The 18814-nt window shown below is 44.3% G+C and overlaps 1 protein-coding gene across 1 annotated transcript in view; it reads right to left on the reverse strand.

Moving 5' to 3' along the window:
- ARHGEF37 (Rho guanine nucleotide exchange factor 37) overlaps positions 1–17903 on the reverse strand; it is a 37465-nt gene extending 19562 nt beyond the window's left edge. The window contains exons 1-3 of the mRNA XM_079702371.1: positions 17707–17903; positions 15993–16116; positions 6182–6329 (exon numbers count right to left, since the gene is read on the reverse strand). Coding sequence (XP_079558497.1) covers positions 6182–6329; positions 15993–16116; positions 17707–17892 — 458 coding nt within the window. The 5' untranslated portion in view covers positions 17893–17903. The remainder of the gene's footprint in view (positions 1–6181; positions 6330–15992; positions 16117–17706) is intronic.
- Positions 17904–18814: the final 911 nt, after the last annotated feature.

The raw sequence follows: 18814 nt of genomic DNA on the forward strand, positions 1-18814 counted from the left end.
ATTCATTCACTCATCCTATCTATCTATCTATCCATCCATCCAACATCTACATGTTCCCATGGAAAGTCTATTTCCTGTCTGTCTGTCTGTAAATATATAGAATAGGGTTCGGATGGAAAATGTTTACTAGGGGGAGGGATGGGGAAACGGGAAACCAAAGGGGAATGGACTTTTTACTTTATATACCTGTGTATTGTTTGAAATTTCTTTTTTCAATAACCACATGTTACTTTTAAATTTAAAACAAATTAAAAATGCCAGTAAAGGAAAACATGTCATCTGCCTTTTCCAAACACTCTGCCTCAGCTGTTGTGGAACTGCAGGTGCTTTGTGCTGGACTGATCCACCTCTGTAAGCAGCCTCCTACCCCTGAAAGCTATGCCACTAGAATGGTCCCTAAGGCAGAGCTTCCTGCTGGCTGCAAGGGCAAGCCTTGATTCCCTTGGCCCCCAGGTGGGAAGCACTGCCTTAAAAGACAGGATAAACTGGGAGTTCCCTGGTAGCCTAGTGGTTAGGATTCTGGGCTTTCACTGCCATGGCCCAGGTTCAATCCCTGGTCAGGGAACTGAGATTCCCACAAGCCGCACAAAGACTCTATGCTTCCACTGCAGGGGGCGAGGGTTCGATCCCTGGTCAGGGAAGTTCCGCATGCCACACGGTGAGGCCAAAAACAAAGTGGGGGGCGGGGGGAGAGACAGGATAAACTAGACACCCCACCCACTTACCCATCCAAATAAAAAGTGGGAGGTGGCATATATTTTAGACTCACAAAGATCTAATTAGATGGTACCATCTATCCTACCTGGATGAGAAAGAACCATTTATGGCTGGTGTGATTCTAGTTGGCCAAACTCCAGAAAGAGTCCCATGATCATCAGCACAAGAAAGGCAGGATTATTGTTTCAAGAGTGAAGGGATCAAAAGTTCTAGAGCAGCATGTATAGCAGGAGCCCCTCAAAAATTCATTCCTTCTACCTACCTACCTATCTACCTGTCCATCCATCCATCCATCCAATGTCTACACTTTCCCATGGGAAGTCTATTTTCTGTCTGCCTGTAAATCTACCGAATAAAATTTGGATGACAGAAAGAATGTCATTCCTGCTGGAACATTAGTCCAGAGCATTTCGTTGAGGGCATTTTTGAAACTTGTAGGCTCTGGTGTGCTGAAGGCATTTAGTTGCCAGGGACCCAGGGATGCAGGCTATCCTGCAAGGACAGTCCTGCATTATGGAGAATCTTCCTACGTTTCATGTGCCCCTCTTCAACATTCAGAGACTGAATGAATGCCTTGCAATGGGCTGCGATTTCAAGAACTGAGATATTTTTGTGACACTTGGACTCCATTCTGTCACATATCTTAACACTGGGAATTACCATGACACACCTTTTATAAATAAGACCGAGGTCATTTGCAGGAACACAATCCTTCCTCATTTCCTCTGCCTCCTGGTATGTAATGTTATCCCTACTTCAGTTATGTTATTTCCTTCTTTCTCTTATCATACACAAGGAAGTCAAGTTTGTTATCATTGCTCATTGTTTTTTTTTTCTGTATGCGGGCCTCTCACTGTTGTGGCCTCTCCCGTTGTGGAGCACAGGCTCCGGACGCGCAGGCTCAGTGGCCATGGCTCACCGGCCCAGCCGCTCCGTGGCATGTGGGATCTTCCCGGACTGGGGCACGAACCCGTGTCCTCTGCATCAGCAGGCGGACTCTCAACCACTGCGCCACCGGGGAAGCCCTCATTGCTCACTGTTATTGCAGGGTACACACATTCTCTGCTCTTTTCTTTTTCTGTACTTCTCGTACACAATGGCTTCTGACTCTTCTTTGCTTAAATCCAAGCTTATTTATTATAAGTAGGTACAAGCATCTGATTGCTTCATAATATTTTCTAGGGTAGTGTTACACAAGCATTTGCACACTGAAATACATATTACTTTATTAGAAATTATTTTCTTTTTATTTCTCCTTTAATTATAGTTAAGCCATTATATTGATTTTTTTCAGTTATGTATATAGACAGGAGAATTTTTTTTTCAGAATATAACTCAGGATAATAAATTTATTTAATGTTTGTTATAAAAAGGGGGCGTTGGGACCAACGGAGCTGAGAACCACAGTGTGGTCTCAGTGAAGCATAATCCTTGCCTAGCCAAGGGAACCACAATAGCTGGGAATTTTTGCATGTTACTTGCATGCAGTGAGTCTATGTCCCCATGAGCTGTTGTTATTACTCCCACTCCACATGTAGGGAAACAAGGTTCTGAGACACGAAATGGCTCTGCCAAGGTGAATAAGGGGCAGAGCCCGATCTGCTGCCAGGCAGCTTGGCGTGAAAGCCCATGAGAAAAGCCTGGACTTGCCTGGCTGAAAAAGACCTGAGTGCAGAAGACATGACAAACAGCAGCCTCTGGGGCTTCCCTGGTGGCGCAGTGGTTGGGAGTCCACCTGCCGATGCAGGGGACACAGGTTCATGCCCCGGTCCGGGAGGATCCCACATGCCGCGGAGTGGCTGGGCCCGTGAGCCATGGCCGCTGGGCCTGCGCGTCTGGAGCCTGTGCTCCACAACGGGAGAGGCCGCGGCAGTGAGAGGCCTGAGTACAGGAAAAAAAAGAAAACAAAAACAGCAGGCTCTGTGCCAACTAGGGCCCCCCACATAGTGTTTCTAACATGTCTGAACTAGATGCCAATATTTAACACTTGGGAGACTTACATCAAAGTTTCTGGTTTCTATTGAAAGATCAGAGGATCTGGGCACAGTGGAATCACATTTCTACATGGCAACGGAGGGAGATGGTTTATAAAAAATGGCTGCAATTATTTCACTCTCTGTATCTACACCCTTTGAATATGACTTTGAAGCTTCTCCCATCAAGAAGTGGGGAATACTTCTCCACCCCTTGAGTCTGGCACAGCATGCCAATTCCAAGCCGAGATCTCAAAAGGCAGAGCTGAGTCTGCTTGTATGTCCCAGATACATAAGAGAGCCCAGCCAACATCAGCAAAGCTGACCCGCAGTTGATCACAGACACATGAGGGTGTTCAGCCAGGACAAGAAGAATCATTTACTGAGCCCAGCTAAACCACTAACATGCATAAGTGTGACCTAAATAAATGTTTGCTTTAAACATATTTTGGGGATGATTTATACTTTAAACCACTATATTTGGGTCGGTTTGTTATATAGCAAAAGCTACACAATACAGCAACAATCAGCCGAGGCTGGGTTGCATCTGCACTCTATACAGGGTCTCTTGGCTCTGGTTTGCCACAGTCTCCACTACTCCCTTTTGTCCCACATCTGGCATCTTGCTTTCCTCATTGCTCACTCCTGTAGAAATGTATTTAGTGACCCTTGCAAAAGCCTAAGTTTGTAAGTTCCATGAAGGGATCAAAGGAAGCAAAGGAGAAAATGAATGTGGGTTTTTTTGGAGGCTGGGAAGGGTTAGGACATGGGTACTTCAAAAGGAGGCTTCAGGGAGTAGAGGGGTAAGGATAAGATAAGGAAGAGGAGGAGAGGTAGCAGGAGGCTCCACATGAGATAATATCAGCTTCAAAGCCCTAAACCTACACTGTCTTTCTCTTGGGTATAAAGGAAATGTCTAAGTAAGATGAAATAACAATAATAACTTCTGTTCCTCCTACTCTACTCTGCTTTCCAGAGGATGACCTTCATCTATCTTCATTTGGTGAGCCTGTCCTTGGGAAGATATAAGCCTTTTCAAAACAGAAAAGAAGCAGAACAATTCACAGGCAAGGAAATACAAATACCTCTTAAATATATAGAAAGATATCAAGGGACTTCCCTGGCGGTCCAGTGGTTATGACTCCATGCTTCCAATGCAGGGAACGTGGGTTCAATCCCTGGTCAGGGAACTAGGATCCCACATGCTGTGGGGCAACTGAGCCTATGTGTCACAACTAGAAAGGCCGAGTGCCGCAACGAGACAGCCTGCGTGCCACAACTACAGAGCCCACGCACTCTGGAGCCCTCGTGCCACAACTACAGAGCCCACGCACTCTGGGGCCCACCCGCCACAACCAGAGAGAAGCCCGTGCGCCGCAACGAAGAGCCGATACACTGCAACAAAAGATCCGGCGTGCCATAACTAAGACCCAACACAGCCAAAAAATAAATAAATATTAAAGAAAAGGATGATCAACTTTTTCTTTTTAACATCTTTATTGGAGTATAACTGCTTTACAATGGTGTGTTAGTTTCTGCTTTATAACAAAGTGAATCAGTTATACATATACATATGTTCCCATATCTCTTCCCTCTTGCATCTCCTGGAGATAAATGCACAATGAAACATTACTGAGATGCCATTTTTCACCTATCAGTGGTAAATACTCTAAAGTTTAAAAACACACTGCTGGTAAGGCTGTGGAGAAACACCCCCATATGCTGCTCATGGGAATATCAATTGGTATAACCTTTACAGAGGGCAATTTTGCAATATTGCCAAAATTATCAATACATCAAACTTCCTTTGACCTAGCAATTCCCCACATCTGGAAATTTAACTTACAGATATACTTGTACCTCAGTAAAATAACATGTTCGTGAATAATCACTGTAGCACTGCCTGTAATATGAAAAGAATAGAAACACCTAGAGTCTGTCATACAGAGTGAAGTAAGTCAGAAAGAGAAAGACAAATACCGTATGCTAACACATATATATGGAATTTAAGAAAAAAAAAAGTCATGAAGAACCTAGGGGTAAAACAGGAATAAAGACACAGACCTACTGAGAATGGACTTGAGGATATGGGGAGGGGGAAGGGTAAGCTGTGACAAAGCGAAAGAGAGGCATGGACATATATACACTACCAAACGTAAGGTAGATGGATGGTGGGGGGCGGCCGAATGGCACAGGGAGATCGGCTCGGTGCTTTGTGGCCGCCTGGCGGGGTGGGGTAGGGGGGTGGGGGGGAGGGGGACGCAGGGGGGAGGGGATGTGGGGGCGGATGTGTGTGTATGACTGATTCACTTTGTTATAGAGAAGAAACTAATAAAAAAAAAACTATAGCCATTAGTCACATGTGTTTTTAAATTTTTAAATGTAAATTCAATAAAATTCAATAAAATTTTTTAAAAAAAGAATAGAAACAAACCAATGTCCATCAACAGAGACCAGTTAAATAAACTGCGGAACAGCCACAGAGTAGAAGAATACGTAGCCGTTCAAAGGATCATACATGTATATATTGAAATGGAAAGACCTCCAAGATATAATGTAAGTGAAAAAAATTACAAACTTTCATTAAAAAGATGGGGAAAATAAGAGTATATATTTGTATTTGTTTGTATAGGCATAAAGGAACTCTGCTAAGATCCATAAGTAATTTAAAAGTGGTTACCTTAACTTTATGGGTAGGAGCAGTAATTGGGTGGATAAAAGGACAGGGTTGGAAAGGTCTTTTTACTGTGTAAATTCAGATGTTTCAAAGGTTTTGAAACATGCAACTGTTACCCGTTCAAAATTTTAATTTAAAAATATATTTTTTCTACATATCTCTACCTGGAGCTCCCACTCACTGGTACCAGCTCTGGGCTGTGAGGCCACCCAGAGCAGTTCTGATCCTTTTCCATGGGGCAAGACTCTAGCCATCTGTCGAGAGGTCTCCCCAGGTGATACAAACCTGTTTCCTGTCACTGCTGCTTACACCACATGGTTCCCACCATCTCACTGCCCTCCCTATGGTAGTCACGAGTGCTGTTCACCAAATGTTTCTGATTTTCCACCTCTGAACACATGGCTGGATGGCAGGCCCTGGCCTCCTGGTAGCTGGACGAAGCCATGTGATTAGCTCTGGCCCATGAATTTTGAGAAGCAATGAATATCACTTCTGGACTAGCAGCATTTAGTTACCAGTGTTAGAACCCCAGAGCACTTTTTTCCTTTGCCAAGTTACTGGCAATATTCCAGACAGTAGTTGCTGTCAGCTTGAGTCTCAACATGAAGAGCCCCAAGTTAACCTGCAGTGGAGCATAAGGAAGGGAGAAACCTTGTTGGTCGAAGCCACTGAAAGAGTTGGGAGCTGTTTGTCTCTGCAGCATAGCCTAGCCTAGTCTGACTGGGACACTCCTGAAGCAGTGTGAGCAGCACCAAGCAGGGGTGAGACTTTAACAGCCTCTGACCTCGGGGCCCATGAGGGTCATTATACTCACAGCACTGCCTCAATGGTGTCCTGGATCTCCCCTTGCAGCCGTGGCTCCTTCCGGTAGGTCTCCACCAGCAGCAAGGCCTGTTCATAGCTGGCACAGTACACTTTATAGACTTGCTCCAACTCCTCTTGGAATTCCAGGAATAAGTTGCCTAACAGTGAAAAGCAACAAGGAGTTCTCAAAAGCATGCCTGCATGTCCTTTGGCTTAGGACAGAGAGGCGGTGAGTGACACAGCTAAGCACTCCAGCTCTGGAGTGAGACTGCCAGGCTTAACCAGTGTTGTTGCCTTGGGCAAGTCACCTCATTTTCCTGAGCTTCTATTTTTTTCATCTCACTTTCAAAAGGCTGCTTTAGGATTAAGTAACAGAATGATGTAGAGCTCAGACTGGTGCGCTGCCTATATTTAATAAATGGTAGCTACAATTATAGCAATAATATTGATAATTCTCATATTTGGACAGTGCTTTATAGTTTACAAAACACACTCATATTATATCTTTACAATTACTATGTGTGGCAAGTACAACTCCAAATGCTCTTTTTATAAGGTATCCCTACAGCACAGCATGGATAGTCACAAATGTGGGCTTTGGAGTCAGAGAGAAGTAAGGCCAGATCTCCAGCCAACCCTTTCCCAGTAGCGTAATCTAGGGCGAGTATTTGACCCCTCTAACCCTCCATATTTTCACCTATAGACTGGAATAAAAATAGTGCTCACCTCCAAATGTTCATTGCAAGGATTAAATCAAATAACGCATGTAAAGCACCTGACACAAACTTCATTCACCAAAAATTTACCAACTGCTTATTTATTGACTATGTGCCAGGCACTCTTCTAAGTTCTGTGAACAAAACAATGACCCTGACTCATGGGGCTGATATTCTAGTGGGGAAGACAGACAATAAATAAATATATTACATATGCCAGGGAGTGGTGAGTACCATAAATCTAAACAAAGCCAGATAAAGAGTTAGAGAGTGGTAGGAGATCTACTTAGGAAAGACCTCCATAAAGACATGGATGTTTATCAGAGACCAAAAGAACCCAGCCCTGCAGAAATAGACACAGATGTAGAGAACAAATGTATGGACACCAAGGGGGGAAAGTGGCGGGGGGGGATGAATTGGGAGATTGGGATTGATGTAGACACACTAATATGTGTAAAATAGATAACTAATAAGAACCTGCTGTATAAAAAATAAATTAAATAAAATGCAAAAATTAAAAAAAAAAGAACCCACATCTAGGAATGTCTGGGGGAAGAGCAGCACCAGGCTTAGGGAAGGACAAATGCAAAGACCTGAAGGCAAGTGAACACTTGACAGGTGGGTGACACAAGAAGGCAGGTGTGGCTGGAACACAATGAGCAAGGGCACAAAGTAGAGAAAATAAACAGGAAACTGAAGCCAGATCATGTAGGGCCTTAAAGTAAGTAAGGTGTAGTAAGGTGTTTGGATTTTATTCTTATGGTGGCAGAAAGCAAATGGAGGGTTTTGAGCAGGGGTGACATGATCTGGTTTCTGTTTGAAAAGGATCATTCCCATGCTCAATTTCAGCAGCACATACATTAAAGGTAGAATAACACAGGACAGATTAGCATGGCCCCTGCACATGAATGACATGCAAATTTGTGATGTGTTCTATATTTTAAAATCAGAAACTTATGAGATTGATTATTTGTAAGGGGAGATAGAACAGGGTGGAAAGAACAGGGAATGGGTCAGGGTAGTAGGGATGAGAGGGGAGCAATGCTTCACTGAATATACCTTTCTATATAGCTCAGATCTTGGAACCATGGTAATGTTTCACATACCCCAAAAATAAATATATAATTAAGACCAATCAGGATGTGGAGGGGGAACCCGAAATAGAATACAAACAATAAGGAATGAACCTAATTCTATTACAAATGAATAACATAACCACACTGAAGGGTGTAGGAAGAAATTAACGTAACTATTTTTCACAAAGGCACAGGTTAGTAATGCTGATTATAACATAATAAAAAATATTTTATGTGTCTACTAACTTCGAACAAATAAGTAAATACACTGAAGATAATGGCAGCCATTTCTATCTGTCAGAGAAAGATGCTACAAATGAGAAAAGGCGAAAGACTAGAAAGAACCCTGAGGTGCTGGACTGGAATTGGAGGTTATCAGTAGGAACTCATGGTTTTAAATATTTTAAATATATAAATACAGATGGATAGATACAGAAAGAAATGTAGATATGTGTACATGCACGTGTTGGTATATATACATATATTTCCTAACTCTGTCAGCTAAGAGGGCCTAGAAACAATGACACCCCAGGAGCAATGAGCACACTTAGATCTTAGAACCTGGTGTCTAAATACCATTCTCCAAAGGTAGGAACCAGCGCTCCTAGGAAAAAAGCTGATTCCAAGGATGAGGCAGGGAAAATACAAGATGAGCCTAGAAAATCTTGTGGGGTCAGAAAGTAAGAAAGTGCTCACAAATTGTTGGAGACATACTGAAAGAACACAGGTGCCAACTTGAAAGAGTTCCCTATGGCCAAAGCTGGTAAAATTTGAGCAAGAAAATGAATATTAATAGTACTGGATTCTGACTCATGGAATAAAGTAAATATTCATGAGTTTATACTTATATAAATAGTTGAATAAAAAAATGAATGGGTGAGGGACTTCCCTGGTGGCGCAGTGGTTAAGAATCCGCCTGCCAATGCAGGGGACACGGGTTAGATCCCTGGTCTGGGAAGATCCCACATGCCACAAAGCAACTAAGCCTGTGCACCGCAACTACTGAGCCTGTGCTCTAGAGCCCACATGCCACAACTACTGAAGCCCGAGCGCCTAGAGCCCGTGCTCCGCAACAAGAGAAAGCCACCACAATGAGAAGCCCACACACCGCAACGAAGAGTAGCCCCCGCTCGCTGCAACTAGAGAAAGCCTGCATGCAGCAACGAAGACCCAATGCAGCCAAAAATAAATAAATAAATAAATAAAATTTATTAAAAAAAAAAAAAAGAAATGAATGGGTGGGACTTCCCTGGTGGTCCAGTAGTTAAGAATCTACCTTCCAATGCAGGGGATGCGGGTTCAATCCTTGGTCAGGGAACTACGATCCCACATGTTGCGGGGCAACTAAGCCCGTGTGCCACAACTACAGAGCCTGTGTGCCACAACTAGAGAGAAGCCTGCCACAACAAAGAGCCCACACACGACAACAAAGACCCAGCATAGAAAAAAAAAAAGCTGGCAAAATTTGAATAAGGTCTGTAGAGTTAATAGTATTGCACTGATGTTAATTTCCTCATTTTAATAATTGCACTATGGATATGTAAGATGTAAAAATTAGGGGAAGCTGGAAGAAGGGTATATAGGAGCTCTCTGTATTATTTTTGTAACTTTTCTATAAGTCTAAAATTATTTCAAGATAAAAAATGTAAAAAGAACCTTGAAGACATTATGCTAAATGAAATAAACCAGTTACAAAAATACATATACTATATGATTCCATTTATATGAGGTACCTAGAGTAGTCAAATTCAGAGAGACAGAGGGTAGAATAGTGGTCACCAGGGACTGGTCATCAGTTTAGGATGAGGAAAAAGTTCTAGACATGAACAGTGGTGATGGTGGAACAACAATGTGACTGTACTTATTGTCACTAAACTATACACTTAAAAATAGTTAAAATGGGGCCTCCCTGGTGGCGCAGTGGTTGAGAGTCCGCCTGCCGATGCAGGGGTTACGGGTTCGTGCCCCGGTCCGGGAGGATCCCATATGCTGCGGAGCGGCTGGGCCCGTGAGCCATGGCTGCTGAGCCTGCGCATCCGGAGCCTGTGCTCCGCAACGGGAGAGGCCACAACAGTGAGAGGCCCGTGTACCGCAAAAAAAAAAAAAAAAAAGAAAGTTAAAATGGTAAATTTTATATGTTATATATATTTTACTACAACAAAAAAAACTTTAAATAAAAGACTTTTTAAAACACTGCACACAGACTTCCCTGGTGGAGCAATGGTTAAGAATCCGCTTGCCAGTGCAGGGGACACGGGTTCAAGCCCTGGTCTGGGAAGACCCCACTTGCCACGGAGCTACAAAGCCCGTGCACCACAACTACCGAGCCGGCGCTCTAGAGCCCAAGAGCCACAACTACTGAACCCGTGTGCCACAACTACTGAAGCCCATGTTCCGGGGGCCTGTGCTCCACAACGAGAGAAGCCACCGCAATAAGAAGCCCGCACACTGCAACGAAGAGTAGCTCTCACTCACCGCAACTAGAGAAAGCCCGTGCGCAACGAAGACCCAAAGCAGCCAAAAATAAATAAATGAATAAATAAATTTATTAAAAAAAAACCCTGCACGCTAATGTTATAACTGCTATATTCATAATTGCCAAAGCCTGGAAGCAACCAACTTGTCCTTCAGTAGGTGAATGGATAAATAAACTGCACTATATCCATACAACGGAGTATGATTCAGTGATAAAAATGAAATGAGATATCAAGCCAGGAAAAGACACGGAGAAACCTTAAATGCATATTACTAGATGAAAGAAGCAACTCAGAAAAGGCTACATACTGTATGATTCCAGCAATATGACATTCTGGAAAAGGCAAAGCTATGGAGACAGTAAAAAGAGCAGTGGTTTCCAGGGGTTGGGGTTGGGGGAGGGACGAAGAGGCAGAGCACAGAGTATTTTTAGAGAAGGGAAACTATGTCTGAAACTGTAATGGTGGCGTCGTACAGTATACATTACTCTAAACCCACAGAACTGAACAACACACAGAGTGAACCCCAATGTACACTATGGACTTTAGTCAATAATAATACATCAATATTCATTTGTCAGTTATAATAAATGTACCACACTAATGCAAGGTGTTAATAATAGGGGGAACTGTGTGGGGGGAGGTACATGGGAGCTTTCTGTACTTTCTACTTAATTTTCTTTTTTTTACAGATTTAATTTTATTTATTTATGGCTGCATTGGGTCTTCATTGCTGCATGTGGGCTTTCTCTAGTTGTGGCGAGTGGGGGCTACTCTTCATTGTGGTGCACAGGCTTCTCATTGCAGTGGCTTCTCTTGTTGCTGAGCACGGGCTCTAGGCACACAGGTTTCAGCAGTTGTGGCACACAGGCTCAGTAGTTGTGACACACGGGCTTAGTTGCTCTGTGGCATGTGGGATCTTCCCAGACTAGGGATCGAACCCATGTCCCCTGCACTGGCAGGCAGATTCTTATCCACTGCATCACCAAGGAAGTCCCTGCTTATATTTTCTTTTTTTCTTTTTGTTTTTTTTTGCTTTTGTTTTGTTTTGTTTTTTGACCGTGCCGTGCGCCTTATGGGATCCTAGCTCCCCGACCAGGGATCAAACCTGTGCCCCTGCAATGGAAGCACAGAGTCCTAATCACTGGGAATTCCCTCTACTTAATTTTTCTGTAAATCTAAAAGTGCTCTAAAAAATAAAGTCTATTAGAGCTATACTATGCTGAGACTAAACCAGAAGTCAAAATGGAAATAGGAATAGCTAATAGTACCCGTGAAATACAACAGGCCCCGCCTTGAGACACATCAGATGGTACCTAGACCAGTGTCGTCCAGCTCTCAGCAAAGACTCCCACAGCAAGACTCCCACCCCAGGAACCAAACCCTCTCTCCAGTGCTGGTCAAGCCAATCCTCAGAGAGAACTCCCTCAGAAGAAGCCCCCAGAACAAGGGAGAACATGACCAGGAAAGATTACCCGAAATTGCAGCTAGGGAGAATGTGTATGATAGGGAGATCAGCCAGCTGCAGAGATGATCCCACTAAGAGATAGCTTGGGTGTAGCCCTGAAACCTAGGGCAGTTCCCACATTCTTCATTACTAGGGTGATTCTGCAGGAATGCAACTAATGCCAAAGAAAACTTACCATACCAGTACATGGCCAGAGGCAGAGGCACTTCAGTAACTGAAGGGTGGAGGAAGGCAAACTCCCCTAGAGCAGAGAGCAGAGCTGTCCAACAGGCAGGAATGCTTGGGGCACCAAAGACTTATTTCCTCTCCTCTTGTCCTTCTTAGTCACAGATTGGAAAGAAGTCACAGCAGCAAAGAGTTACTCCCAGTATCAAAACGGTACTCTACCTCTAGCTGGGAGAAAGGAGAAAGGGAGGCAGGAAGGCCAAGAGCTGGGGCTGTAGTCTGAAAGAGCTGTTCAGATCATGACTCAGCCTGGTCAAGCTGTGTGACCTTAGGAAAGTTAATTAACCTCTCTGAGTCTCAGGTTTTCCTCATAATAATCAACAAGAAACAGTGTCATGAGAATAAAAAGGGCTACTACATGTTAGGTACCCACAGTTATGGTTGGCACAGAAACGGGTACTATTTTCATGCAGAAGGCATGAAACAAGTTCAGAGACATGAAGGAGCTGTGGGTGGCAGAACCTTGTAAGTCAGACTCCAAAGCCCCTGCTCTAAACCACTCAACCTGCAAGCCACGGCCACAGATGGCTACTGGGCACCTGAAATATGGAGAATCCCAACTGAGATGTGCTGTCAGTGTAAAAGGCACCAGATTGCAAAGACCGTACCAAAAAAAAAGTAAAGTGTATCATGAATAAGTTTTATATTGATTACATGTTGAAATATTATTTTGGATACATTGGGTTAAACGAGATATATCATTAAAATTAATTTTACCTGCTTTAGTTTTTTTAATGTAGCTACTCAAAAACTTTAAATTTGGCTCACACTACATTTCTTTTAGACAACACTGGACTACAGCATGATGCCTTCCCGTGACAGGACCCTGTGTGGGAACTCCTGTGAACATCTGCGTCGTGTTTGTAATCATTTGTAAGAACATGGAACCTGACTCACTTGGGAGGTTCACGCCCAAGGTCCAAAAATCTTTTAAAATGCTGGGGCTGGGACTTCCATGGTGGCACGGTGGTTAAGAATCCGCCTGCCAATGCAGGGGACACAGGTTCAAGCCCCAGTTTGGGAAGATCCCACATGCCACGGAGCAACAAAGCCTGTGCCCCACAACTACTGAGCCTGCGCTCTAGAGCCCGTGAGCCACAACTACTGAGCCCACGTGCCACAACTACTGAAGCCCCCATGCCTAGAGCCCATGCTCTACAACAAGAGAAGCCACAGCAATGAGAAGCCCACGGACCACAACGAAGAGTAGCCCCCGCTCACTGCAACTAGAGAAAGCCCGCACGCAGCAATGAAGACCCAACGCAGCCAAATAAATAAATAAATAAATTTAAAATGCCATGGCTATGGAATTGGGAAAAGGGCCTTCCTTGCATAGCAGGGCCTGGGGGCTGAGAGGGGAATAGAGAGAACTGGTAAGAGCCAGCTCAGCCTTGATTAGGCACAAAGTTGAACCTAGGAGAAGAAAAGCTATGTGGATTCTTTGCGCCTCTTTTTGGCTAACCACAAGGGGCAGAGGATGAGGAGGCTATTTTCTGTAGACTCAGTAAAGGCCAGGGAATAGGTTTGCCGAATTAGGGAGGGGGGGATACAAGATGCTCGGTTAAATTTGAATTTCAGATAAATAATGAAGAATATTTTAGTATAAGTATGTCCCAAATGTCCCGTGGGATATACTTATACTAAAACATTCATTGCTTATGTAAAATTCAAATATAATTGGGCATCCTGTATTTTATGTGGCAACTCCACCAGGGAAGTAGTGAAGGCAGGGAATGGAGATGTTACCAAGTACACTCAGAAAACAAAGCAGCACCTTGACTCTTTGCAGGTCAAGCAGGAAGGCAGAGATGGATAAGTGAGGACCCTTAACAAGGAATTAGTGGACCCTAGAACCCATAGCAACAGAAGATGCTAAACTCAGAGTCCCCAGAACCTTGGATTGTCTTCAACCTGAGGTTATAACAATTTCCACTCAAATAAGTGGTAATTATTAACAGAAATAAGGATAAAATGATAAAAGGTATGAATATCTACCTAGATACTTAAAAAAAAATCTTGTTCCTTAATTTTGCATTTAAATATTCCTCACATTGCTGTTTTAATGAAGAATCATAATTTCAGGAGAATAGTAAACACACTATACACAGGCTTCAATCCCACTCTCTACTGCATGGAAGCTGTTCAGTGCAGTAGTTGAGAGCACTGGCTCCAGAGGCCACCTGCCGCAATGCACATCCTCCTGGCTCTGACACTAGCTGGATGACCTTAAGCAGGTTACTTCCTCTCTCTGTGTCTCAGTTTCTTCAACTGGGAAATGAGATGACAGCAACTACCATTCAGGGCTCTTGTGAGGATTAAATGAGTTAATACGTGTACATCAGAAGAGTGCTGGTCATTTAGTGAACACTCAGAAAGTTGGCTTTTTCAAAACGTGTATATTTGTTATTTTTAATCCCCACCATCATCATTCATGTCTAAGAAAAGGTAGAAGATTGGGGGTGTAAAGGCCAGCGTCACTTGGGTGGATGCCCCCACCTCATCCTGTTTTCTACCTAACACCATTCACCCTTGTCCCCTGACTCCATTTGAAAACCCTTGACCACAGAAATTTTGTCAAGCAGATGAGAAGAGACTGCAGAAGACAGGGACGAGGTTTATACCCACTTGTCCCTCCTTCTTTACGTCTGGTCATCCTAACCATTTCACAATCAGGAGTCTACCTTCATCTCTCACCTAGGTGGAGGTAAAGCCACCAGCTGGTCTCACTACTTCCACTCTTGCTACCCTCTCACAATCCATTGTCCACAGCTACCAAGGGGATCTTTGAAAAACAAATCTGATATCACTTCCCTGCTCAAAACTGTCCAACGGGGCTTCCCTGGTGGCACAGTGGTTGAGAGTCCGCCTGCCGATGCAGGGGACACGGGTTCGTGCCCCGGTCCGGGAAGATCCCACATGCCGCGGAGCGGCTGGGCCCGTGAGCCATGGCCGCTGAGCCTGTGCATCCGGAGCCTGTGCTCCGCAACGGGAGAGGCCACAACAGGGAGAGGCCACAACAGTGAGAGGCCCGCGTACCGCAAAAAAAAAGAAAAGAAAACTGTCCAATGACTTCTCATCACATGTAGAATAAAATCCACACTACTTACCAAGACCTAGAATGCCCTGCAGGATCTGGTCCTTCTCTGCCTCTGCTATCTTATCTCCTAATACTCTCCCCTCACTCATTCCCCTGGAGCTACACCAGGCTTCTTTCTGCCTGTCCTTCAAAAATCCCAGGCTCATCCCTGCCTCAGGGCCTTTGCAGAGCTCTTCTCTCTACTCTCCCGCCAGATCTTCTCATAGCTGGCTCCTCCCTAACAGCTCTCAGTTCAAGTGTCCTCTCCTCAGGAGACCTTCTCTTTTCTCAAACGTTACTAAAATTGTCATTCTTTAAATTACAAATTACTACTTAAAATTCTCCTGTTTATCTGTGTGTCATCTGTCTCTCTCACTAACTTGTTAACACATGAGAACAGAAGATTGGACCCTCTGGTTGATGCTGTGACCCCAGCACACAGCACAGTGACTGGCACACTGCAGGGGCTCAGTAAGTAACTGTTGAATGAATGAATGTGAAAGAATCCCAGAAGAAAGTCTCAGCCACTCCACTAACCAATTTTGTGTCCATTAGGATGTCCTCCCTGTCTCTAGGCCTCAGTCTCTTCATCTGTAGTGACAGGGTTGGACTGGATATTATTTGAGAGTCCTGCCAGCTCTGACATGCTATATTTCAGGGATCCCCAAAACAGCCTCTCACTGAGCTGCATTTCCCTGGAATGCTGGAGAAAATACAGCAATGATCACATGCCGAGACCAATTCCTCAGGAATCTCAGGCTGCTAACTGCCTGGTGTTTTGCTTACCGATCAGCTGCACTTGTTCCTCTTCCCTGGCGGCTGTCTCCTGCAGATCATGAAGCAATTTGCTGTTCACCTTGATGATATCATCGATATTTGAGAACAGGACATCCAGATCTCCCTGCGGCAGCTGGAAGGAACAAAGGCACCATGGGGGGTCGCTTAGGAGTTCAGTAGAGTGACTTTTTTTTGTAGGCTTTGGACAGTAGTCCAGAACGGTCACATCATTGGGGTTCCATCACTCTTGGGAAGACTGTCCCAGTGGAATGTTTGCAAGGACTTTGAAATTTTATAATTAGGTATTTTCATTACTCTACAAGAAGAGAGAGAGAGACGAAGTGCTCAGCATGAAAGGAAAGCTGAACTGTATTATCCTAGGTCTGCTGCCAACTATAATTTTTCTTCTCTCATTTTCCCCATCTGTCATATAAGTGTGGGAAGTTGGACTTCTTTCCAGCTCTGACATGCTTGGCACCTACCACCATTACCTTGAGATATATTCTGAACTCCAGCCCCTATGAACTAAGCTATCCCACTGTTTAAAAGGATGCAGGACATCTATATATGTGCATGAACATATATAGGATATATATAGAGATAGATGTCCTGGATGCACAATCAAGTGGGAAAAGCTAACTGTAGAAAAATAGAGTATGCTCTTATTTTTGCTAAAATAAGTAACAGGGAATTCCCTGGCAGTCCAGCGGTTAAGACTTGGGCTGTCTTAACCCCGACAGTGCTGCGGACCCAGGTTCGATCCCTGGTCAGGGAACTAAGATCCCATAAGCCATCTGGTGCAGGCAAAAACAAACAAACAAAAAATAAAATAAGTAACAATCTGTATTTGTTTGTTCGATGGCTACAGAGAAAAATCCCAATTTCTAGAGGGTGAAATATGAGAGGGCTTTCACCTTCTACATTATCTATTTGATTATTTCATTCATTCAATAAACACTAGTTGAAGTCCACTGTTTACGTGTCAAGAACTGGGATACATTGAACTAAACAGGCTTTACCCTTATGGACTTTACATGCTAGGGGATGCTTGACATTTTAGAGAGACAGCCTGTGTTATTTCTGAAATCGGCGGGGGGAAAAGATGTAAAAAATTAACACTAAAATAGAAACCCATCACAATGATAACTTTTCCATGTTACCACCCTCCAAATGAGACAATTAGAAATAGGTCACTTAAAAGAATCTGTTCTGGGCTTCCCTGGTGGCGCAGTGGTTGAGAGTCTGCCTGCCATTGCAGGGGATACGGGTTCGTGCCCCGGTCCGGGAAGATCCCACATGCCGTGGGGCAGCTGGGCCTGTGAGCCATGGCCGCTGAGCCTGCGCATTCGGAGCCTGTGCTCCGCAACAGGAGAGACCACAGCAGTGAGAGGCCCACGTACCGCAAAAAAAAAAAAAAAAAAAAAAAGAATCTGTTCTAAACTTAATAAAGGGCTATTTTATCCATTAGTTCACTTAATTCTCTGAGGTAATTATTCTCTGCCCATTTAGAAGATGAATATACTAAGGCTCCAAGGTGTTAAAAGCCTTGCTGAAGGTTGCAGGGCCAGTAAGTGGAAGTACCAGGGTTTACGTCCAGGTGACTTCACATCCACCACACTTCCCCCTCCATCAAGCCTGCGCCAGGAACAGATGTGAGGTTTCAGGAGCTGGGACTCACATTTGCCCCTATAAAGACAGGCTGAGTGTGGCCCCACCCAGGTACCTGCTGCAGGTGGCTCCTAATGTCCGAGGCACAGAGCTGGAGCACGTGCAAGTAGGAGACCTCGGTGTCGATGAGTTCCCTGACGGCCAGACTCTGATGCAGCAAGGATCTCTCCTCAGGGACCCGACCTTCCCCGTCTGGACTCCCTGTCCTAGAGGACAGCTCATCATCCCCATGGTCAGTCATGTCAGCAGGTTCTGGGAAAGACAAACACATCCGGACTCACTTCTGGGAGCTCTATTGGGACATGCTGTCTCTAATCCAAAGACAACTATTCATCAGATGGCCTAAAAACATCTTTAGCTGCCTACAGAGTCAAGGTGAACTGCGTATAAGCATTTGTGGGCAGTATCTGAACAATCTTAAAAGGTAGAGTGCAGCTCAGATAACTGTTGACATTTTAAATTCATTTCCCAGGATTCAGACAATGTGCTTGCCTGGCTTTTCTTCTATTTTCCCCCCAGCTCTTGACCTAGATTTCTTTATCTGGTTCAGCTGAGTCTCTCTCACCCTCCTTCTCCCAGCAGTTCCCTCTTCTGTACCCACTACTACCCGATTCAGGCCATACTACCTATCGCCTGGACTATTTCCACCACCTCCAGGATTGGTTTTTCAAATCCACACCCCTCTCCCACCTGCTGCCACCCACATCCATTCATCCTGGATATGCTTCCAGTTTAAACTTCCTGAAACAAAGCTTGTGATCCTGGTATTCTCTGCTGTGAGACTGTAATAGCTATCTGCTGCTCTGTGGTCTACCTCTGACTTCGTTTTCCTCTTCCCTGACACACACCAGTGAAAGAAAGTTATGTGCTTTTCTCCATACCTGCATGGTCATTTCCTGGCTCCATGCTTTTGCACCTGCTGTGACCCTTCCCATGTCCCTATGCTCTGACATTCATCTCTAAGGCCTTTCCTGATCCTCCCAGCCAGATGTACTTTTCTCCTTTATCTCTAAGTTTAAAAAGTACAAATGGCAATACTGTGGACAAAAAAAATCTCCCTACTACAGAACACCTAGAAATGCTAGATCAGCTATAACAAACTTCCTTTTCACTGCATGGCAAGGTTTGCAAGAAAGTAAAGGAGGGACTTTCCTGGTGGCGCA

Source organism: Hyperoodon ampullatus, assembly GCF_949752795.1.
Source record: "Hyperoodon ampullatus genome assembly, chromosome: 4".
NCBI classification, from domain to species: Eukaryota; Metazoa; Chordata; class Mammalia; order Artiodactyla; family Ziphiidae; genus Hyperoodon; species Hyperoodon ampullatus.